At 44.2% G+C, this 24,193-nt stretch overlaps 2 protein-coding genes across 4 annotated transcripts in view; one reads left to right on the forward strand and one right to left on the reverse strand.

Moving 5' to 3' along the window:
• Positions 1–210: 210 nt before the first annotated feature.
• gphb5 (glycoprotein hormone subunit beta 5) lies at positions 211–3,870 on the reverse strand. Its single transcript, XM_034577535.1, has 3 exons — positions 3,577–3,870; positions 2,591–2,786; positions 211–599 (listed from the first exon to the last, which is right to left on the reverse strand). Exons 1-3 carry the CDS (start codon positions 3,597–3,599, stop codon positions 408–410), a joined length of 411 nt encoding a protein of 136 aa, XP_034433426.1. The 5' UTR covers positions 3,600–3,870; the 3' UTR covers positions 211–407.
• A 3,506-nt stretch (positions 3,871–7,376) lies between these two features.
• syne2b (spectrin repeat containing, nuclear envelope 2b) overlaps positions 7,377–24,193 on the forward strand; it is an 88,209-nt gene continuing 71,392 nt past the window's right edge. For all 3 annotated transcript variants that reach the window (XM_034577395.1, XM_034577396.1, XM_034577397.1), the window contains exons 1-8: positions 7,377–7,548; positions 13,835–13,961; positions 19,811–19,872; positions 22,169–22,264; positions 22,353–22,430; positions 22,518–22,610; positions 22,792–22,994; positions 23,559–23,758. In XM_034577395.1, the coding sequence (XP_034433286.1) occupies positions 13,874–13,961; positions 19,811–19,872; positions 22,169–22,264; positions 22,353–22,430; positions 22,518–22,610; positions 22,792–22,994; positions 23,559–23,758 (820 nt within the window). In that variant the 5' untranslated portion in view covers positions 7,377–7,548; positions 13,835–13,873. The remainder of the gene's footprint in view (positions 7,549–13,834; positions 13,962–19,810; positions 19,873–22,168; positions 22,265–22,352; positions 22,431–22,517; positions 22,611–22,791; positions 22,995–23,558; positions 23,759–24,193) is intronic.

Raw genomic sequence — 24,193 nt, forward strand, 5'->3', positions numbered from 1 at the left:
CGGCTGCATCATTAGCCACCAATCAAACACTGATTATTCTTTGAAAGGCCAATCATTAATTACAGCAATTACAGCAATCACACACTTTCAAAGTTTTTATAGATTTAAAAAGAGACAGACATAAGACACTTCAAAAGGAAAAAGTACAACATTGTTTTCAGAACTTGTGCGACATGATTTGTGTTGTTGGAAATTCGAATAAAAAAGAAAAATGTATTTGCTTAATGGATCTAAAGCTTCAGAGACATAGATCATATTCCAGTTGCAGAATAAGAATGTGGTTTGACGTTTGTCGGCATTTTACAGATTCATCAAAGTATGTCATTAAAAATAAATGATCTTTCATATAAACATCCCGTCTTTGGTCTGGTCCATGTCCCGTCTGCTAACACGGAGGAGTCGGGGGTTCAGACGAAGGTGATACACTCGGTGGTGCTGGTCACACACACCCCACAGTGGCACCTCAGGGCCACAGGGTAGGTGTAGGACGGGTCCACGTTGGACTGACAGTTCGGCAGCTTCACGGTGACCAGGCGCGTCTCGTTGTACGTGCACACCCGCTGATGGGACTCGATGTAGGGGGGGTCCACGACGGGCTTCTGCAGACACAAACACACAAGCTGAGCAAAAAAAACAGGCTTTAAAAAGGTTCTGCGAATGTTTTATGAGGTCGGAAATGCATTTAACGTGTTCGTGCATGTTGCTGCATCTTTAATGCGTTTGACTCGTCCACGCTGAAGAGATACGAGAGTGATACGATGATTCTGATCCGAGAATGAGTGAATCTTTCTTTAAGGATCGAAATAATATGGAAAATATGTGAAATCCTGTTCCTGTAACACAAAAACCTGAGATTCAGTCAATAATATACAAAACATGTATTTATATTATATGTTTTTATCTTATATTCTTTCTTTAAATGTAAAACTTTTGTAAAATTGGTTATTTATACCCGTCTGTGGTGTTTTTATGAGCAAACTGTCGTGTTTATTAGTAAATAACAGCCAAATGTTAACACTGCACCGATGATGTTTGACAGTCGCATATTTATTCAACTTTTATTAATATTGAACGTATCATGTGTCCAAATCGCACCAGATTCCACACCACACTTTGTTCAACCCTCAACAACACACATGAGAAGTGTGAGGCCGATAAGATGAACGGAAATTTAATTTAATCTCATTCTGCTGCTGCTTGGAATTCAAAGTTTGACGAGATTTTAACAGGAAGTGAGAAAATAAAACTCCTGACACTGGCCGTAGCTGCGATTAGACCCGGCCACCTTGTGACCTGAAGTTCACGGGTTTGATCCCTGACCCCTCGCAGTGTCTGTCCTGAAGCGAGACACCCACTTCCTGCGCCGCGTCCCCGACCTCTGTGTGAGGGGGGGGGGAGCAGACGAAAAGATGAGTCTGCCCCCTGAGGAGATCCAGAGTAACACACACACACACACACACACACACACACACACACACACACACACACACACACACACACACACACACACACACACACACACACACACACACACACACACTGCTGTATAGAGCAGAGAGTCATGAGCTTCCTGATTCCTCTTGTCACAAAGCACCAGATGAAACTGGAGATTTCACAGCTTCTCTCTCTTTCCTTTTTTTTTTGTAATCAGAATCCGGCGACTTATGAAATCCAGTTGTGTGTTTTATGCACTTGAGGCATTGTTAAGAAAAGTGCTGCTGTCACTTCAATCTCTACCCCCCCCCCATCTCCCTCCAATCTGACGCAAGATCTACACTTCACACAGATTCTCATCACCATGACGATGAGCAGATCCTGATGATGTAAACACAGAGGAGATGTTCTCTTCAACATCTGGGGTCCATCTCTGTCTGTCTGTCTGTCTGTCTGTCTGTCTGTCTCTGTGTCTGTCTGTCTGTCTGTCTGTCTGTCTGTCTGTCTCTGTCTGTGTGTCTGTCTGTCTCTGTGTCTGTCTGTCTGTCTGTCTGTCTGTCTCTGTGTCTGTCTGTCTGTCTGTCTGTCTGTCTGTCTGTCTCTGTGTCTGTCTGTCTGTCTGTCTGTCTGTCTGTCTGTCTGTCTGTCTGTCTGTCTGTCTGTGTGTCTGTCTGTGTGTCTGTCTGTCTGTGTATGCAACCGTCTGATTGGTTGAACCAGCATCTGATCCTCCCTCATTTCTTTTACTTCTAATGTCAGATGATGCAAACATGAGGCCGATCTTTCGTTCTCCTCCTCTCCTCTCCTCTCCTCCCCTCTTCCTCTCCTCTCCTCTCCTCTCCTCTCCTCTCCTTTCCTCTTCTCCTCTCCTCTCCTCCCCTCTTCCTCTCCTCTCCTCTCCTCTCCTCTCCTCTCCTTTCCTCTTCTCCTCTCCTCTCCTCCCCTCTTCCTCTCCTCTCCTCTCCTCTCCTCTCCTCTCCTTTCCTCTTCTCCTCTCCTCTCCTCCCCTCTCCTCCCCTCTCCTCTCCTCTCCTCCTCCCCTCTCCTCTCCTCTCCTCCCCTCCCCTCTCCTCTCCTCTCCTCTCCTCTCCTCTCCTCACCCCCCCCCCACTCTCCTGTGTACAGTAGCCTGTACAGTATTTCCCAGCATGCTCACCTCCCAGGTCTCGCAGCGCCCCCAGCAGGCGTCTGTGGTGATGTGCATGCCCCTGCAGCCTGGTTTCTTGGCCAGGAAGGTGAACTCCCTCACTGCGCAGCCGACGAAGCGCCGGAGGTTGACGGCTGACACCGTGTGGAGGGAGTGAGGCTGGAGAGGGATCCAGAGCAGAATCCAGAGCAGCAGCTCAGGCCTCCTGGAGGAGACACGTTCAAACAGAACACACGCTCAGGTGTGAAGGAACCACAGCTCCACACCAGATGTTTTTCAGCTGGATCTGACTCTTCTCTCTGAGTCCTGCTGCTGTTTGATTAGAGGAGCCTTGACTCTGACGTGTTCATGTTGACCTCACTGATCACTGGAGAGGAGCAGAGCTTCAACAGGATCATTACTGAGAGCAGGAGGTCCACGTCTCTCCTTAGCAACACGGACAGGCTAAAAAATAAACTGCTGCCAGACCAGGACACGTGGTGCAAGAAATACAAGTTAGCACTTTTCAACACAAAGTACAAAGTGCTCAACTACAAGAAAACAAATGGAACAAAAATACATAAATAACACTGGTAATGATAACAGGAATAAAAGATCAACAATAGCTCAGAACCTCAAATAAATTCAGGAATATTTTCTTTTATTATTATTATTATATCGTATTTTATTTTATTGTATTGTGTCTTTTCTTATCTTCATATCCTATCATATCACACTGTGCAGTATCTTATCTTCATGTTGTTACTGACACATACTGATTTAAGAGTTGATCGAAGTCATGGTCTGTGGGAGGAAACTGTTCTTCGATCACATCACTTTCAATCACATCACACCCGTAAACTAAGAAACACAGATATTTAAACAGCTTGATATTTATATTCTGCTGCTGACGAGCATGTGATGAGATGAAAAGCTCCAGAACTGCTACTAGAAAGAACCTGAGAGCCTGATTCTGGTGAGATTAGGTCCGTGGAAACTTTTCTGGATTTACTCACCACTTCTTCCTTTGCAGCGTCATCTTATCTGCGGGTGTCACTCTCTGTCCCTGCAGGATTCAACGTGTTGTATGGACGTCCGGTGACACACCTGATGAAAGCAGCTTTATTCTCACAGATGTAACGTGTGGATCTGCAGCATCAGCTCCTCAGTGAAGTCTTCAGCAGTGCGGGCGTTTAACATGAACAGTACCCGTCGTCCCCCTCACACGTGAACCACCTGCTAATGGAGCTGACGCCACAAACCAGGGCCTTTTATCGCCCTGCGTTCTGCCAATCAAGAGCCAAGGAGCTCACCACAGCCCGGCTTACCTCTGACTCCCTGAGGGCCTTCTGCCTGTCGCTGCCCATCCAGCTCAGCCACCAGCTTGTTCCCACTCCATTAGGCTGATGAGGAAAAGAGTCTGCCCCTTTGTTCTCCGTCATCCGCACGGAAGAGGGGGAACAACACACTCCAGCCCGGTGCCTACATGTGTCTACTGTCACTCATCCCGGCTCAATTAGCTCAGGAGACGCAGCCGGCTCCTGTTCTCACATGCCGACTGTAATGACTTCACCCCCGAGCTCCGTTAAGCCTCCACACTGCTCTGCCACTTTGTCTCATTATTTTCCCCATGTCCCGTTGTGTTCTGTTGTGTTGCCAGTGAGTTTTTCCATACGACAAAGGCCGCGAGGACATGTCTCACAGCTCCACCGGACAGGATGACTGTTGGAGACAACGGCAGCAGGAGAAGGAGGAAGGAGACGGGGACATACGTGGAGAAGGGGAAAGAATTGATTTGGGTGAGTAAGCAGCTCATCAAGAAATTACCACCGCCGGAGGCCCGGGGGCAGCGTGGAGCCGGCGGAGCAGAACGGCTCTCAAGTAGCTCGGGGAAATGAATCTTGAAAAGTGAAGTTGAAAGTTGGGGCCAAGCAATTAAAGTTAGATTAGAGAACATTGAGGAGGATGAGTCAGGGACAGGTTCCTCGCACACACTCTTCCTCCCTGATACAGGAAGAGAGGCGATTATTGAACAATGTGCACGGTGTGGAATGACAGAGTGCATGTAATTGGATAACACTAGTGATTACGATGGAGTTAATTATAATCCAACACAAAGGCTGGATTTCCACAATCCGGATTTTAATTATTAATGAAATATTCTTTTATCTCTTCGTGTTCGTTTCTGTGAGGAAATCCTTCTTCTTCATTTAACCCGTCCTGACTGATAGAAGTGTTCTGCCGCCCTGAGGCTTCTGTCTCACATCAGGGCGGTGACGGGGGGGGATTTTTAACACTTCAGCTGACGAGCATTTCCTCAGAGAGCGAGGAAACGTGTGTGAGAACCTGGAGAACAAAATGATTCCGACCCGACTTTGAGCCGAGGAGCTCGTTGCTGTGCAGAGTCGAAGCTGAAAAGGCGACAGGCCCCGAACCGTCTGCACATGGTGACAAATTAAAGTAAGAACCCACACGAGGTGTCTCTGAGGTTTCGGTGCAGCACGAACATCCAGAATCTCAGAAACTCAACTCACCTCAGCTCCTTCTTGAGCTTTTGACAGTTTCACACAGTCACATGAAGTTCAGCTGGAACGTCTCAAACTTTATTGCATTCTTGCACTTTTTAAAGAAGTATCCTCAAGTGATGGGGTCGAACGTTACAGAAAGAGTGAGAGAGGAGAAGTGCATCGCTTTGCATTAGTGCTTAGTTTCTTTATGGACACGTGAATATTTCTAATTACATTATTTAATTACTGTAATTAACATGGGGCCTAAAATAGACATGATGTGCTATAAACTGTTAATCTGCACATTTTCCAAAACAAATCAAAAGAATAAAAGTACTAAATCATCACTTGACTTCAGTTTGAGTATATTTGCAACGTGAGTAAATTCATATAGTTATTTGCTTTTCTTTGTATTTTAAAATAACATAAGAAAACAGGAGGCATCTGAACGGGAAGTTGCAGGAAAATAAATAAATAAAAAAGTCACAGCCCCACAACAGCCGGTTCCTTTAAGTACAAGGCAAGTTTATTTAAATATGTATTTATTTCAACAAGGTAATTCAAAGTGCTCTACAGAAAATATAAAAGGCATCATGACCAATTGTAAATGTCAAAAAAAGAGGCATTTAAAAAGAAGTGCAGAGTCACAGTGCAGCGTATGATAAGTGATTATGTGATTTAACACAAGTCTGTGACAGGAAAGTCCAGCAGTGATTCAAAAGAACTGAGAGTCACAGCGAACCTGCAGTTCTCAGGTGGAGAATTCAAACTGGTTTGACTCTGGGGACAGAAAGACCTGATCCAGACCACCTGAGGAGTCTGAGGGTTCATTCGGCAGCAGGTCCGATTTGTATCTTGGCCCTGAAACACAACTGGAGCAGCAGCATTTTAGATCAGCTGCAGCTTCGTGACCGACCTGGACACACATGATGGGCTGTGAGGTCAGAGCCTGCGAGGAGCAGGGGCCACACTGAGCAGCTCAGGAGTTCTCGTCAGACTCAGAGGATCCTGTCAGACGGCCTCAGGTCTGCAGGAGCACGACGCGGTGCTGACCTCTGGTGCTCACTTGGGGCATTGATAAAGTCACGTCTCATGATATCATTGCAGCTGTTTCATTTTCCCATTTCATGCACCACTGAATGTTTGTTGTTGGTTTTTGTTTTTCACCTCCTGGAAGCCGGGAGACGCTTGAAATGAATATTTGTGCTCAAATAAACAAATAGCACAAGTAGAAGTACTTGTTTTTATAGTATTTGTATATGTTGCTGATGTGAGAGGCAGCTGCTACACACACAGTTCCTCTGCTGCTGTTCATGACCTCATAACCTCTTAGTTCTTAAACATTACTAACTTTAATGAGTCCTTCTTTTATTGTTGTCCTTTTAGAAGCATGGTGTCGTTCTGTGTCTGTGAGTGAATAACAAACAGATGCAGTTGGACTTTTTGCATGTATTCAAATTCACGCGGAGCCGAGCAGCTTTTCCTCAACTGCTGAACGAGCCCATGTGAACTCTGACCTCAGTGTCGGCGCCCCCTGGTGGGAAACTGTGTCGCAGCTGCTTCAAGCTCTGACGTGTGTTTAGTTTTCACTTGTCTTCGGGGTTTATCAGCAGAGTTCTTCTTCTTGGATGAGACGTTGCTGTTAATCTGTTCACACGTGTGGACTTTTGACCATAGACTATTTATAAATGTATTTATTAATATAACTTTCACCACTTACAGCTTAAATATTCTTAATTATAGGACTTTACAACATTATTTACAACTTATTTATGTTTAAATATTAGCAGTTTATTTTATATTCTATGTTTATATTATCCATATCATTATTATATTTTTAAATGGATCCATATTTATTTTTTAATGGGAAATTCGGGTCACAAAAATAACACACGTGCACAAATTATCCTCAGTAAATGTTGTGTCAGCCTAAACGTTCCTAATTATAGGACTTTACAACTTACCACCTATGAACGTAAATAAGTTCATATTACTTATCTGTTTTATTTCTAATTTATTTATCTTTACTGTGAAAAACCCCAAAGTATGTCCCAGTTTGGGAGATAAGACCCTCAGAGGTTTTCAGTCTCTTCAGTCCTGAACCAGAGATGTTCTCCGGTTCTGGATCCGCTCCACACTGAGCTGAACTAGATGTTGGGTCACACCTGATGCAGCGGCACCTTCAGCCGGGTCACATCCACCAGTCGGTGCCACACTGGAGGAGGAGGGCGTGTGCCTTCAGCCGTGACTGGTTTCTATATTTAGTGATGCAGTGACTTTTCTCTGCTTGGCCCCGGTTTGGCTCTGGCTTCTCCGGTGACAGTGGCCCGGGGTCGTCCTGCAGCTCTGCCTGCAGACTCCAGATCTGTCAAACTGCTTCAGGTTTCACCTCCTCCAACCGGCTCACAGCAAGACCCTCTCTTCTTCTTCTGAGCAGAAACCACTGTTGTCTGGAGCTGCACCTCCACCACTCTGCTGCATGTGAGTACAATCCACTTCTGTTCCACTCCACAAAGTTTAGAATCACTCAAAGCGTCTGCAGGTGTGAAAATGCTTTTTTGTCAGTCGTGGATCCACATCATCCGTAGTGTTTCCTCCGCCTCACTGTTCTCAGACCTGTGGTATCTGTGTTATTACAAAGTCCTCTGCTCCTCCTGAAGGACTCATGATGAGGCTCAGCTCAACACACACACACACACAGACACACACACACGTACACACGTGTTCCCCCTGCTGCTATTTTTGGGCCCTGACAGCCTCACAACACCCACACAATCTGACATTCCTGCTGTAACACAGCTGAGCACTTTGTAGCTCTGTGTTACTGCAGCTATCAAAGAAATGCTCCAGTTACATAAAACTAGTGGATACAAGTTGTTGATGTCATGCATATCTGTATGATGACAAACATTTAAGAAATAAAAGGTGTAATTGTATGGCTTCATACCATTTTCTTGTTAAGTTAAGATAAGATAAATTAAGGCAATAAAATAGAAAATAAAAAGTTGAATGAAATAAAACTACAGAGAATATGTACATAACAAACACCTTTGACTACAGACAGGAATATTTGAGAATACTTCAGTAAAGTACAGTGGCACAGTGATTGTACAAGGATCTATGATGTGTTTGTACATTATGTAAAAGTAAGTAGTAGTTTAAATAGGTGAATAAATACATATTATAGAGAGAGAGAGAGAAATAATAATATTGTATAGGATAAGATAAGAACAAGAAGTAGACGTGTGAGGAAATGTAGTAAGAAATGAAACTAAGAATACTGTGTTTGAATACTATTAATTATCGTATTGTTATTCTAGTAATTAGCACTTTTGTGTTTTTTATCCCACAACATGTTCCATCTGTAGGACTCACAGCTCCACAACACTTTGTCTACTACTTACTACTTTTACTTTAACTACAGCCGAGGCTACAAGGAGCACTAAGTTATTTCTGCTCCTTCTATAGCTGGTACTTGTACTGCTGCTCCGGCAGTATAGTATATATAGTATATGTCAGTACTAGTACACTACAGTCACCTCCACTGGCTGTGAGGCTGCATGTGGCAAACCCATGGTCTGGTCCCAGGGGGCGTGTTCTCCTCTGCCGGGTCAGGGCAGCAGATACAGACGGAGAATGTTCAAACTGTTTTGGTGCACGGATGCACATGCAGGGTCATGTGGCCTGATTTGATTGGTGGCTTAATGTGGTCAAAGGTTTGATTCCTGACCATTCAGGAAAAACTGGAAAGGTGCTGAGACTAACGCCCGCGTGGCAGTGACCTTGTTTACATTGTCTGCTGAGATTTGATGCATCACTCCAAAGAAATGTGAAAAACCCTCGTTGCTTTAAAATGATCTATTTTCAGCTGTTCTTCGAGGGTCAGTGGTGAGAACTGACGGGAGATGTCCGTGCATCATGTTGTGAAAAGCACCGCAGTGAAAGTGTGCAGGGGTCTTTGTCCCAGTTCTGTGTTTGTGTGGTGTTTTCAGTCTCCACCTTGTTTTATTAGCGTATCAGGGTGTGTCTGTGAACGCTCCCTGGGACAGGTGCAGCAACAACCGAGTGATTTACTGCCCAGACGCCCACAAAGAGCACAAAGAGCCGCCTGGAATCATTCACAGGGCTAATGAGAACGTGTGGCTGCTGCAGAGAGAGTCACGGCATCGACGCCAGGGAGGAGGACGCTTGTTGTTGTTGCTGCTGTCGGACGTGACGCTGCAGGGAATGTGGTCGATGTGGTTTTCACCGGTGTTTCTTTAGAGGGTTTGTCCCACGACTTCAAATCAGATCCAGCTTGTGTTTGTCACATTCCAATACACCGAGGTCATGTTTTCACCTGTTTGTTTGTGTGTAGCTGACTCACACCTCCATGCGTCCTTTACATTGGCCCGGTTGTTAGGCAATAAATCCACAAGGGGGCAGCGGAGAGTTGAGAGTTTCTAACAACAATAAACATGGCATCCTTCGGGGGACGCGGTCCACGCTGTGGACGTTGGCTGTATCCGTCGCAGACTGTGTTGACCGAACCGAAACAAGTCGGTCTGGTCTTCAGCCCGTCCCCCCCCCCCCCCCCCCCCCCCTTACAGCCGTCACCTAGCAACAGAGCTACGGACGACAAAGCTCTCTGGTTGATTAAAGTCGAAGTTGTAGTTTGTAGTTCGCTGTTTGGTTGAGTACTTTTACATTTGAAAATATATTCTTCAGACGTTGACAAACTCGAGGGTGGACGGACGCTGTTGGAACAATGAAGTCTGAGAAGAGTATTATTATTTTTATTTAGTTTATGACTCAATTGTCATAATTGTTTCGCTACAGACGCATTTGTTGGCCACAGTAGGAGGAGCCTCCCAATCGGGACAATCGCGTCTTCAAATGCAGCCGAAGACTTTCTTCAAAGAGTTCCACTGAAATGTCCTCCTTGTGACCTTTAAGTGTCTTGATGAAATGAAGGACGGAAGAGAACAGACAGAAGAATGCGTCTGTTTCCATTCAGGCTTTTAACCTTGACTATAAATGAGATTTATCATTTCCTGTATTAATCTGGTTGTTTGGTCTTTTCAAGATATCTGCTCCTGCTCAGACACTAAATATTCAACATATAGTTAATGTGTTTGAGGACATAAGGAAATACCTTTGAGTCATGATTGAGAGAATCTTCTCACGTTGCTTCTCTGACTCGGGTTCCGCTCATGTGCGCACAGGTTAGTGCTGTAGATGATAATCAATCAATACCCACAGAAATACATGTAGAAGCATCTGAAGCTGGTGTTGTCGCCTCCCGATGGCCCCCCCCCCCCCCCCTCCCTGTGCTTTTTCCACAACACTGCCCTCTGCCTCGTTTCTACAATTAGAGCTGACCGGAGAGACTCGTGACTTTCACTCGGGGAAACTGTCACAAGCTTCCTGCTTCTGTCTCCTCTTCCTTCTGTCTCCTCTGTCTTCTGTCTCCTCTTCCTTCTGTCTTCTCTTCCTTCTGTCTCCTCTGTCTTCTGTCTCCTCTTCCTTCTGTGTCCTCTTCCTTCTGTCTCCTCTTCCTTCTGTCTCCTCTGTCTTCTGTCTCCTCTTCCTTCTGTCTCCTCTTCCTTCTGTCTCTTCTGTCTTCTGTCTCCTCTGTCTTCTGTCTCCTCTTCCTTCTGTCTCCTCTGTCTTCTGTCTCCTCTTCCTTCTGTGTCCTCTTCCTTCTGTCTCCTCTTCCTTCTGTCTTCTCTTCCTTCTGTCTCCTCTTCCTTCTGTCTCCTCTGTCTTCTGTCTCCTCTTCCTTCTGTCTCCTCTTCCTTCTGTCTCTTCTGTCTTCTGTCTCCTCTGTCTTCTGTCTCCTCTTCCTTCTGTCTCCTCTGTCTTCTGTCTCCTCTTCCTTCTGTGTCCTCTTCCTTCTGTCTCCTCTTCCTTCTGTCTTCTCTTCCTTCTGTCTCCTCTTCCTTCTGTCTCCTCTTCCTTCTGTCTCCTCTGTCTTCTGTCTCCTCTGTCTTCTGTCTCCTCTTCCTTCTGTCTCCTCTGTCTTCTGTCTCCTCTTCCTTCTGTCTCCTCTTCCTTCTGTCTTCTCTTCCTTCTGTCTCCTCTGTCTTCTGTCTCCTCTTCCTTCTGTCTCCTCTTCCTTCTGTCTTCTCTTCCTTCTGTCTCCTCTGTCTTCTGTCTCCTCTTCCTTCTGTCTCCTCTTCCTTCTGTCTCCTCTACCTTCTGTCTCCTCTGTCTTCTGTCTCCTCTTCCTTCTGTCTCCTCTGCCTCAGTTTTCATATCATTATTCGTAACTTTCTTTCTCTCCTTCGTTTTCGGACTCTTTTCTCCTTGAAGTTCATCCCCTCCTCGTCTCTTCTGCTGTATTTCTTCTTCCTCTTCTCTTCGTCTGTGGCGCCTGACTCGTCCTCCTCACTCTTTCCTTTTCCTTTTCACTTTGGTTTTAACAAAGCTTCAACATCTGTGGGTCTAAACCTGATGGCAACAAATGAAATTCACTAAAAACAACGTGTCATGCATCACTGAGAGTTTCTTTTACTTTTCCTTCCCGACATTCAATCAACCATGACGTCACCCATTGGCCTCTGCTCTGCTCCCATTGGACGGTACTATGATACAGTCACTCTGTATATTTGTAACCTGTTAACTTATTAGACACATTAACAACCTTGGGGAGTTTGTTTTTATTATTCGTAGACGAGGAAACGTTTATTTTTATTTTATTCTTTATTTTTTCTCTTCCTCTTCCTCATTGGACCTGGCTCTTCGTCCTGGTTGTTCTTCCACTGACTCTTCCTCCCTCCCCCTCTCCCCTCGCTCTAATTCAGCAGCTGACATGAAGCCTTGGGATATTTTGAATGCCATGCTATAGTGGTTCAACCCCCCCCCCCCCCACACACACACACACACACACTGTCATGCTTTTTAGTGTAGTGTTATTTTAGTGCGTATCCATGTGCCCACATTAACACTGGAGGGCAGTGGTTCAGTTGGTCGCTCGTGTATTTAGAAATTGCTGCAGGACGATTGTGTTGAACATCAGTAACCTTCAAGAATCTAAACTGAATCTAAACTGAATCTAAACTGAATCCAAATGTGTTTCAGTGTGTTTCAAAGCCTCATGCATCAAACTATTTGATTTAATGTCATTATTAGTATTAGTCTTATTAAGTAGTTTGCTGGTAATGTGATTCATTTAAATTCACATATCTTGTCTCACAGTTGTATATTTTCTGATATCTCATTTCCTGTCAAGTTAAAGTTTATCTGCTCATAAAAAGGCTTTAAAGACTTTTTGGGAGCTTTTAAAGGAGACAACCTCATATCCAGGTCGATCATTTTAATTAGTGTTATTACTGTGAAATGTTTTCATGCTAACGTTCAGAAAACATCACTTTCCTCAGACTGTCCTTCGCTGCAGCTCCTCCTTTCAGCCTCTGTCTCAAACACTTGGTTTTACCTCCTGTCTCTTTAATACTGAGGCAGAGAGAAAGATCAACACTAAGAAGTTAAGAAAACACTTGCAAATAGAAAATAACTTCATTCATTTAAAGACAGATGCAAAAAGTCCCAACACATGCAAATGCAGACACACGCTGCAAATACTGAAAACGACACCGGAAAAGTTTCCAGGGGACCGAAAAATAGTGATGAAGCTGCTGTAGTTCGATGGTTTGTGAAGTTGTTGAAGTCTGCTGCTCGTCAGCGGGGATCTATCGAGGATTTATATCAAACCAAACCAGTTCTCAGAAGCTTGTTTACTGGTTTGTGTGAAACAGTCCGTGCTGTGCTGGGTTCAGAGCAAAATACTTGAAGAAACTATGAATCCTACACCTCATTACTTCAATCTAAATATTTTATAAAGACCCATTGAAGGGAACACGTGATCAACCTGAGCTATGTTTACATATCATCTGTAAACACACCTGACGTTCCTGTGTCACATATTCAGGAAACTCAGACACCAGCGTTTCCCCTGTCCAACATTTCGTGCTCAGCTGGAAGCTTTGTTTGTTGTGAGAACCAGTCGTGCAGGTCGCAGGCCGTTGAAAGAAAGCGCTTCCGGGGCCGTTATCTTGTATCTGACAGAGTTTAGTTATTTAAGCCTTTTACACTTGAACTTGGAACTTCATTCCTTCCCTTGTTAAATGCTGCTGCAGGCGTCAGGAGGCCGATGAAACATGAATCTGTCTGATTCCATCTGAGTGAGACGCATTAAAACAAACTGTTTGACCTGATGTGACATTTCCTCTGACCTGCTGCAGAGCTCTTGTTTTATTTTAGCCTCCCTCAGACTTCAGACTCACCTGTTGTCCTGAGCCGTCCAGTTTGTGATCGACAGACAAAGACGAGCTGGTCAAATCAAAGGCACCTTCATTTTTATTTCTCCCCGTGTGATTTGTTTTGACAGGCGTTTAAATGTCACACATTTTTTTCTCAGTGCACTTACTCGTACCCCGGGGGGGGGCGACACTGAACAAGATGAAACACAGCCACTCTTCATCCAGAAACTACAAAGTGCTTCAACAGTAAAGCTGTTAAAAACATGTACGATAAAAAGCAATAATAATAAAGTAGAATTAAATATAAAGAAGAGGTTGAACAGGATAAAACAAACTCGTTGAATTCAAAGCAAATACAATGATTCAAGTTTTAAAGTAAATATCTAAGAAGCATGTAACGTGTCTTGATAAGCAGCTCGAAGCCTTTAATTGTTGTTGTTGTGTATTTATTCACCAGAGTCACAGGTCTTCACCCCCCCCCCCAGCTCCACCGCGTCACATTAACACTGATGCTTTCTCTCCCTCAGACTGGTGCCATGCTGCCGGGAGGCTGCGGGTGAGGAAACATGTCGTCAGACTTCCACTCTGGAGATGGCCTGGTGGAGAGGGGGTCCATCCCCCTGGACATCGACAACGTCCACATGCTCCTGCAGGGTCAGTCTGAACTTTCTTGAAACTTGGTGGAAGGTTATGGGACAAGAAAGAACCCAGATTGGTTTTGAGCAGATCCAGGAAATGTTTTGCACTTTCTTTAACATGAATAAAAAGAATCAGGCATATTTAGAGAACTGATGTTTATGAGTCTCTGCACTTTGATGCAGATTGATTGAATTCCAGAGAACCGTCAGGTGAGGTATCTACTGAGTCTTCTAGTTTTTATTGATGCCTTTACTCTAGATGTGTAATTTTCAGCTATTCTTTGTGCATTGAATACTCCAGTTTCTGATATTACTGCTGTCACTGTGTATTATAGTTTGATGATTTACTTCAGTGAGCCTTCAAACCATGTGAAGGCTTCTTGTTTCCGCTCCACCTGAAGGCTGAGGTCATGTTCTGTAAGAGGAAATCCCCCCCGCGTCTTTGTGTCAGTGTATTATCACCGTTACCGTGGTAACGTCATAACTATTAAGCCTCAGAGTCTCACTCAGGGAGAAGTTCGACGACCTCGTCTCACTCCGCTGACGGCTCCTTCCTCGTTTCTTCTTCAAGTTCCTGCTCGTTTTAATCCGTTAACACTGAAGCGCGTCTCTCTCCGACTCATGAGTCATAAAGTAAAAGATCCGTCCTCAGGGTGAGAGAAACGGGGGGGGGGGGATAACGAGGGCGGCTCGCTCAACCACTCACTGTCTCCCAGAGGACGTCTGAGCTTTGTGTTGATCGTCTGATTGTGTCCTCTCCGCCTGTACCACGGAAATAATCAGTTCTCAATATTTCACACTGGTTTTACACCAACGTCCCTCAGCGCGTCACCGTATCTGGAAGATCATGAGTTTCAGTTCAGGGTTTCTGAAATGTTTTTACAAAAATTATTTATCTATTCTGAGTCAAAGATAAAAATGATTTCTGGTCATAAAATTTGAAAATGTTTTTTTTCCCTTTTCTGTTCTGTAGCTTTGTAACGTGAGAACCTTTGAGTCAGAGATTTAAAGACATTTTATAGACTAAACAATTAATTAAATGAATAATTATAATAACATTTATAATTCAAATAATGTTAAGTTGTCATGACGAGGTTTCTATTCCTGTGTGATCCTGAAGAAAAAGCTCCAAATATGGTCTTCAAACACAAGTTGTTTCTAGATGGTGTTTTTCTTCTTCCTTGTTGCAGACACAGTGTCGACAGTTTGATGTTTGCAGGAAGGTTCTAATTATATTACAGATTATATTGTTAAAGTTTATTATCTGATGACTGAGGTCATGTCACAGTTAGAGTCTGACACCAGCAGCGTGGATCAGAATCTCTGAACCTCCATCTTCTCATGGTCATAGTTGTATCATGAGCAGTTGGCAGCATCTCTTACTACATCATCTCACAGATATGATCTCTGCTGTTTCCTCTCATCTACCTCACTTCTATTAAAGTTCTCTCTCCTTTTTAGAACACAGCACCTTTTATGATGACTTTTTCCAATTATGTCATTTCCCTCTGGTTCACTTTCCAGAGTGGGTGATGTAAGACTAACGCCCCCGTGACGAGCCAGTGAGTGAGAGAGGAGGACTGGGGAGGGTTTTTTTAAACAAGTGGTAATGATGAAAGAATGTGACTCAAAATAACTCATATTATATATAGACGTCGGTTTATTCCGTGTTTTTATCAGCAGGATTAGAAAAGACACTTACCGAACCATTTCCTGTAAATAAAGATGGACGACTTGACGCCCCCTGGTGGCTGGCTGCAGTATAAAGGTCATAAACCCTGCCCTCTCCATGTTGGTAGATGGGACATGGACCAAACTGCATGTTAAACTCATTTTCCCTTGATTGTTGTAATTTGATGCTATGAAAATGGGGTGAAAAGTCCCGATTGACAGCTGAGACTCACTCGTAATTGGTCGAGCGCATGTGTCAGCGGGACCTGGACACGACAGCTCCGTCGTCCAATCCCTGCTGTGCAGACTCAAGATGGCAGCGCTCGTACACAAGATACTTTGTGAGGAAACGTCCGACTTATATTCCGTCTACGGCTTAAACACCTTCGACGCAATGTTGAAACATCTGGAAGACAAACAATGAGTTCTCTATCAGGATAATTGTTGACACGGCGTCGCCACACACCTCAGCATCACGTCTTGGCGTCTCAGCATCTCTCTCAGTTTTCCTAGTGTTGTTTCCAGTTTCTCTCACAGGGAGGAGTAAATTACATAAGAAATCCAAATTTTAAAGCTGTTGACATTAGAAATTGAGACACATTTTCCAGCATGAAGAACCCGGGCGGCTGCAGCAGCACCAGCTCGGTGCAGGTCTTGTTTCGGCAGGCCTGCAGCCCGGTGTGAGTCACACTGTGGAGAGGCGGAGCCCAGCAGCTGAGCGTACCAGCTTCCCTGCAGCCTGCGAGTCTGGAGTGTTTGCTGCTTAGACACGAAAAACTTATTGTCATATCAGTTTAATTTTTCTGAACACCTCTTATTTCAGTCATGGATCTGCAGCCAGGTCTGTGAAGTGTTTAGCTGTGTGGTTTAAGTTGATGTGCAGCAGAGCTGGTATCAGTCATCATGAGTGATCCCATCACGGGTGAGTTTACTTTATTTATCTCTGTGGTCGTGACATGTACAAGTACTGTGTAGAATGTAGTGTATAATTATGTAATCATCAGCGTATTAGATATTCCAGGTGCACTGCTGCGGTATAACAGATTTACAGTGATATAGGTTATATACACCAAGAAGGGAAAGTCCCCACATCTGTTGTCAAGTGTATGAATCTAGAATCTCATCATAACCTTTAATAATGTAATGATTAAGTTCTGCTGAATCATGATTTTCCAGCTTGTCAGTGTTTTATCAGTAAATCAAAACTCAAACACAAGCTTTTCTCTCCTGTGAATGAAAGTTTGTTTTTAGGGCCAGTGCAGGTTCGGGCCTGATAGGAGCAAAGTGTTTCCCTGCGTGAAAGTTCAGGAATGAGGCGACAGGAGGAGGATCGATGTCATAACGTGTCTGTCCGACTGTAGCATGTTTGTGTAAAGCTGCCTGTGGAGCTCATAGTGACACGAGAAGTTAATAGAAAACACAAAAGTAAATGTTTAACTTTATCCAGAAACTGTAACTGAAATGAATGAATGGAAAAACATAGAACAACTGTGGAAATAACAACCAGGCCCCAGTCAGGTGGGAATCTCACATTATTGCTGTAAATGCTAAAATTGCCTCTTTACAAACCTTTTGTGTTTAGGTTTTGTGTTTTTATCTTATGTTTGTATTTGTATTCACTTTGCTCATACAGTGCGACATTTCATAGTATTTGTGTTGTTACTGTAAAATGTGTACATGCTGTAATCTTCAGTAAACACATCACCTTCCTCAGACTGTCCATCGCTGCAGCTCCTCTTTTCAGCCTCTGTCTCAAACACTTGGTTTTAGCTCCTGTCTCTTTAAGGCTAAGTCTGCTCCGATTGGCCAGCTGGCTCACTCTGTTGTGATTGGTCGACAGCTTCCAGTATGTGTAGGAAATGTCCGCTCTCTCTGTAAGGGGGCGTGTCCGACGGGCCGCTAGGTGGGCATTATGCAAATGTTGGACATCATGACGTCATGTGTCATCACGATGTTGAATAAGTTTGGTCCAGAAACTGTGCAGTTAACATGTGGTCACCTAATTCCAGACTATGACCATGAATGAGAGTTTGACATGTAGAACCTGATGTTTCAGAAGATCTTCAGGAAAATGATTTAATAGTTGTTGGAAAGAAATTCAATGTCCACGATCTGGACGAACACTGAAGTGGAAGCTCTGTGACTTTGACGCTCTGGGACTTTGACGCTCTGGGACTTTGACGCTCTGGGACTTTGATGCTCTGGGACTTTGACGCTCTGTGACTTTGACGCTCTGTGACTTTGACGCTCTGTGACTTTGACGCTCTGTGACTTTAATGCTCTGGGACTTTGACGCTCTGTGACTTTGATGCTCTGGGACTTTGACGCTCTGTGACTTTGACGCTCTGTGACTTTGACGCTCTGTGACTTTGACGCTCTGTGACTTTAATGCTCTGGGACTTTGACGCTCTGTGACTTTGACGCTCTGTGACTTTAATGCTCTGGGACTTTGACGCTCTGGGACTTTAATGCTCTGGGACTTTGACGCTCTGGGACTTTGACGCTCTGGGACTTTAATGCTCTGGGACTTTGACGCTCTGGGACTTTGACGCTCTGGGACTTTGACACTCTGTGGTTACCTCGACCAAATTTAAAATAATTCTTCTGGCAAACCCTCAAGTGTGTCACAGCTCAGGTTTCTTCAGCTTAAAGGACTTTTATAAACTTTAGGTTTCTCGTCATTTCTTCCTGGTTCAGTGATCAGCAGTGTTTCTGTTCATGTGTTGAAACAGCTCAGGGATTAATTATATTAAGATGCTATTGCAGGAGCTTGATTAAGATTAGACTGTAACTGAACTGAGGCCTGCTGTTAAACACATTACAGCAGAAAATAGTCGGTCGGTCTGTTAACGCAGGAGTCAGAGCTCAGCACGGACCAGGAAGGACCAGTAGCTTCCAGCTGCTGTAGTTAATCAGTAAAGAGGGAAATGAGCAAGATGAGCGGTCGGTAATTCAATTTATCATTGTTGTCAGATAAAAACTCAGAAATCATTAGTTTTCTAACTGTACAAGGTTGAACAACGATTTCAGACTAAAACTAAATTAACTTGAAATAAGTGCTAGAGACTGAATCTGACAGCCGTGATACGAGATTGATCTTTAAAAATCTCTAAGATGCTCAGTGGGCGGTTGAGTTGACTTTGTGAGGACGATGGACGACGAGGACTGGATCATATGTGAGACTCTTCACATGGTCACTGAGCTGAACGACTTCCTTGAGCTCTTCAGTGGTGAGTCCGGTCTGCAGCCTCAGTCTGTAAAGCTGAAAGCTGAAAGCTGTCGTGTCTGTAGTGATTAGTGAGGTTGTGTTTTCACGTTTGTCTGTTTGTTAGCAAGGTTACACACAAACTAATGGACAGATCATCACAGAACTATCGATTATTTTCTTGACTAATCAATTAGTTGTTTGATCGAAGTAAACATGTTGATCTGTGTTTCCTGGACTCCATGTTGGCCTCATTGCATATTTAGTTTTGTCCACAAACCGAAGATATTCACTTCACTGCCCAAACTGTGCCTTTTGACTGTGTTGTGTACTTAATAAGTCCCATACGTATATGTTCTGTCTACTTATATGTCTGGATGCATGTTGACGATAACTCTCTTTCATACATATTTGTACTTTCTGCATCTATTTCATCAGAAAAACTAGTATTTTTATTTAAAAGTGAATCTAAGTAGTTATAAGTGGTTTCGATTTCATGCTCACTGCTCTGTTTACGCTGAACTGCTCTATTTTCTTTGGCTTTCATTATTGAACCGGAGGCTTGTTCAGGCGTCTCTGTTTGTGATCATTCTACCTGGAGGTGATTTGCTGAACCTTGGTGCAACAACCTGCCTTTAAAGGGCAAAGTTATCTGACTTGTTAATGCTTCACATATTTCACAACAGGTGAAAACTCTTCTGCTGAGGCTCTGACACAAAGTGTGGTCGGATCAGTGGGATTTCTGACTCGTGGAAACTCGGCCTGGAAGCTGAATTTGATGGTTGTCTTGTCACGTCGCCCTCTAGAGGAGAGTTTCACCTCCAGAGGGATCGAAAGGGTTTTAGAAATCTAGGGAATTGTAGAAACTCTGCAGTTGCATTCAGTGTATGAATATTTCACAGCGAGCATCATGACCGTAGCGTCCACAGTTTCAATGTGTAAATCAAAGTTAAACCTGACATCCTGTGTCTCCTGTTCTTCTTCTGCAGTGGAACAAGAACAGATTCAGAAGAGGACCTTCACGAACTGGGTCAACGCTCAGCTGGCAAAGGTGAGTCCTGTCCCTGACCTCTGACCTCTGACCTCTCTGATTAGACAAATCCCTTCATGTGGCATAACCCTAACCCTAACTAATCTAATATATCACAAGTCTAATCCGGATGAAAAACAAAGACAAAAATGTACAACGCATCACAAACGAAACTTAAATATCCTGGATACGCCATCTTGCACTTTGACGTTATTTATGTTCCGCCCTTCCACACACTCAGGTCAGTCCAAGCTGTCAATCAAGATGTTTCAGCCCCGTTTTGATATCATCAAATAACTAATTAAAACCAAATTTATCAGCAACATGAACACAACAAACATCAGTGTGATAAGAACGACCTGAAGTGACAGAAGCGTGGAATCTGCCTACTTAAATGGCCCGTGTCCCAGCTGTGAACATGGAGGAGACGTGGGTTTAATGACTGCAGCCAGCCACCAGGGGGCGACCAAGATGATTTGACTCCATGTTCGTTCGCTGTTATGTCATCTTTCTGTACACAGGCAACCTTTGGGGCTTTAACTTCAACAGTCTTTAATATTTATTCTTTTTAGTGTAAAGAACTTTTATGTCTACGCTTCATTCAGCTTCACATCCCAGAACACAGTTAGTTTCATATTCTCTCCATCTCGACTGAAATGACCCAGTTTCCCTGAGCTGAGCTGCAGCTTCATAACAAACACAGGTGAGCAGCAACATGTGAGGACGTGATGCTTCAGCAGCTTCGCTCACAAACACCCACATTCCCTCCATGTGTCAAATGCATCAGTAATTACTTCTCACCTCATGTAACCCCCCCGACTGTGGCCCAGTAACCCAGTGATTCAAAACATGTTTTTATTACTTTTGTTTTCTAATATTTGTGGTATTGATGATAAAGATAAGAAGATTTACAACGAGACAGTAGTTTGTATTTAAAGGATTTAAATAATACTCAAAGGGTATAATACAAACATGCAAAATCAAGGAATGACCATAAATATTTGTCCTATACTAATATTAATTGACATTTTCCTGACAGAAAGTCTTTGTTTTGGTTTATTCAAAGGTTAAAGAAAAACTTGTAAAATACAAAAAATACATATACATAAAATATACACAAACAATAAGGCACAAACCTTTAGGAAAAAATACAATGTGACCCAACATCCTCATGTCCTGGATCCTGCATCAGTGCAACTTTTTTAATTAGAAGTGAACATCAGGCCTTTACAGCTGTTTCCTTCATTTCACATAAAAATGTAAAGTACTTCAAGGAATGATAATTCAGCTCAGTTACTTCAACAGTGTAAATAGTTCATTCGGATGATAAATCAAACAGAAGAACATAAAAGCATCAGAGCCTGGACGCCGTTCACCGTGTTGAGACGTGACTTGTTATAAATTCATTTCACGATCAGCTGACAGAGTTGAATTCTTCTGAAAAACAACAGTAATCGTATCGGAGCTGTGATTCTCTATAAAACCTTTAGTCACCATTAGTGGACTCGAGTTTAAAATAGAAACCATGTGGACAGGATTTTGGCAAAAGCAGCGTCCGTTACCCAACGTGAGTCAGCTGCAGAGCGCCGGCGCTGGAGGTCAGGGCCCCGGAGGGGGCGGAGCTGGGGAAATTAAATATAGCAGAGCAGAGCAGAGCAAGGTTCACAGACAGACAGACAGCAACAGACGGACACTGCCCCCCACCCTCCCCCACGTCTCCCCCACGTCTCCCACACGTCTCCCCCACGTCTCCCCCACCCTCCCACAGACGTCCAGCTCTGGGCTCAGTGTTGGACTCGCTCAATAAACTGAATGAGGAGAAAACGGTTCATCTTTTTGTAAACGCAGCGTTTTGATAACTTATTACTATTATCAATTGGACGTTTAAGACGTGTGTGCAATAATGTCCCTGAAATGAAGAGTTAAATGTGATTCTGAGCCTAATGAGCTTTGTGAGGTAGTTTCTGCAACAGCTTCCTGATTAAAACAGGGATGATAACACTTAGTTGATCTCATTTATGAATAATATCTTGTTTGAATACGTGAGTCATTCATCGTAGCTTCCTGAAGCCGGGAAAATCTGTTTTCCCACGGTGGCAAAACAGATTTTACGACCTTTCAGACGAATGTTGTAAAACGACTATTATCATGATTTTCTGGAGATTTTTCTCATCTCCAAAATGTCAGATTCTCAGAGACCAACAAGTCGCCTTGTTTTCGGGTTTTTGAGTTTGGGTTTCCAAGTTTGACGTGTGTGTGTGTGTGTGTGTGTGTGTGTGTGTGTGTGTGTGTGTGTGTGTGCGCGCGTGCGTGACAGCGGAGGCCACCATGTATGATCCTGGATCTGTTCAGCGACTTCCGCGACGGCTCCAAACTGCTGGACCTGCTGGAGGTGATGAGCGGTCAGCGCATCGTGAGTCCAGCCTCCGCTCTACCTTCGTCTTCATCGTGTTTCCCACCAGCGGCAGAAACCTGGACTCACTTTCTGGTTTGTTTCACAGACTCGGGAGAGAGGAAGAGGAATGTTTCAGCACAGGAGCAACATCGAGAAAGCCCTCTCCTTCCTGAAGAAGAAATCGGTACACGACAGACTCTCGTTAAATTACATGTGAGGTGTCCCACAGAGACTTTGTGAGAGTGTGAAAAGTTTCCTGTTTTGTCTCCAGATCAAACTAGTCAACATAAACATTCCTGACATCATCGATGGAAGACCGTCCATCATCCTGGGCCTCATATGGACGATCATTCTGCAGTATCACGTGAGTTTAGTAGTTTTCAGGTTCGTAGATTCAGTTTTTTCTCCTCTCCTGTCGGATTAAAAAGCTCCGACTGTGAATCAAAGAGCTTCTGTCTCAGAAATGTTGAATTTCCATTTCCTTGGTTAATCTTTTAAATCAATATCTCATAACTACATGTTTTGCTGATGTGGGGGGTTCTTAGATCGAGGAGTTGGCCAGCAGCCTTTCCTTCGACTCGCGTCAGGGCTCCATGGAGTCGCTGGCCAGTCTGGACTCGCGCTCCACGCTGTCGAGCCGCTCGGCCAGCAGCAGCCCGGTTCCCCCCCGAGCGTCGCCGCTGCACACCCGCTTCCGGGTCAGTGCCAAGAAGGCCCTGATGCTCTGGGTCCGGGAGCAGTGTCACAGGTGAGAAGTCGAATTTAAATCACAGACTGTCAATAAACAAGTGTCCGGATCGGCCCCCCCCCACCCCTTGTGGCTGGCTGCAGTATAGGCCATGACGCCTGCCTCCTCCGTGTTAGCGGATGGGACATGGACTAAACTCAAAAGGGAAAATACAGGTTAAATACGTTTATTTGGGGTAGAGTTCTTATCGCACTGATGCATAGTCAGGCCTCCGTGTTTTCTGTGAGGAGACTGAGCGATGATTGGTTGAGGCCATGTAATGATTGACAGCTGAGCCTGACTCATGATTGGTCGACGGAAATGAATCAGCGAAACCTCGATACTGCAGCTCTACTCCAAATGACCTCATCGGTGCAAGATGGCATCTATTTATACAGTCTGTTGTTTAAATGTGTTGTGTAGGGTTGCTATACAACACACAACTGACATAAACTCAAATAAATAATTGTTTGCATGTCGTATTTTTAGCTTTAATTTATCTCCCAGCATCAAAGGGATCAAGTTACACTAAAGAGTTCTTTGATTGACCTTTATTTTAATGACAGAATGGTTTGTTTCCCTCAGAGCCGGCTGCTCACTCAACGTGAAGGACTTCAAGTCGAGCTGGAGGAGCGGGGTGGTGTTCCTGGCCATCCTCTACGCTCTGCGGCCCGACCTGGTGGATCTGTCCCGGGCCAGGACCAGGAGCAACAGGCAGAACCTGGAGGAGGCGTTCCGCGTCGCAGAGAGGGAGCTGAGGATCCCCAGACTGCTGGAGCCTGATGGTGAGTCACTGGACTCGATTTAGAATCAACCAGTTCAAAAACAACCATGTGACAGAGGAGCTGATAATAGTAGAGTGTCGGGTCACACTTTTCTGAACCAGAACCCCACCGGCTTTTTTTCCGACACATTTTTGTGCAAACACGGTCCGGCCTCTCACTGAATATGTATAAGTACATGTTTGTTGTTGTTGTAACTTTGTGTAAGTACTACACAAAGTACTGTGTATCGCGAAGAAAGGCAAACGTCATCCTCAAAAGAGATTCTCGCCGTGACCCTTTGTTGCCTCCGTCTTTCTGTCACTCAACATTCATGATGTTTAGTGAACGGACAATGATCAAAGTTTTAAAAGTTCTCTGACTGGTCCGTACCACCAGTGCGGGGGTGTTGACCCGGATGTGCAGGTGTGATTAGTGCAACAGGCTGTTAAAGGTGGA

The sequence above is a fragment of the Hippoglossus hippoglossus genome, chromosome 22 (assembly GCF_009819705.1).
Source record: "Hippoglossus hippoglossus isolate fHipHip1 chromosome 22, fHipHip1.pri, whole genome shotgun sequence".
In the NCBI taxonomy this organism is placed as follows: domain Eukaryota; kingdom Metazoa; phylum Chordata; class Actinopteri; order Pleuronectiformes; family Pleuronectidae; genus Hippoglossus; species Hippoglossus hippoglossus.

Coding starts and splice junctions, on each gene's coding strand:
- gphb5 (XM_034577535.1), bottom strand. CDS start 3,599: ATGACGCTGCAAAGGAAGAAGTG. Junction 2,787..3,576: donor ACGCTGCAAAGGAAGAAGTG/GTGAGTAAATCC, acceptor TGTCTCCTCCAG/GAGGCCTGAGCTGCTGCTCT. Junction 600..2,590: donor GGCGCTGCGAGACCTGGGAG/GTGAGCATGCTG, acceptor TTGTGTCTGCAG/AAGCCCGTCGTGGACCCCCC.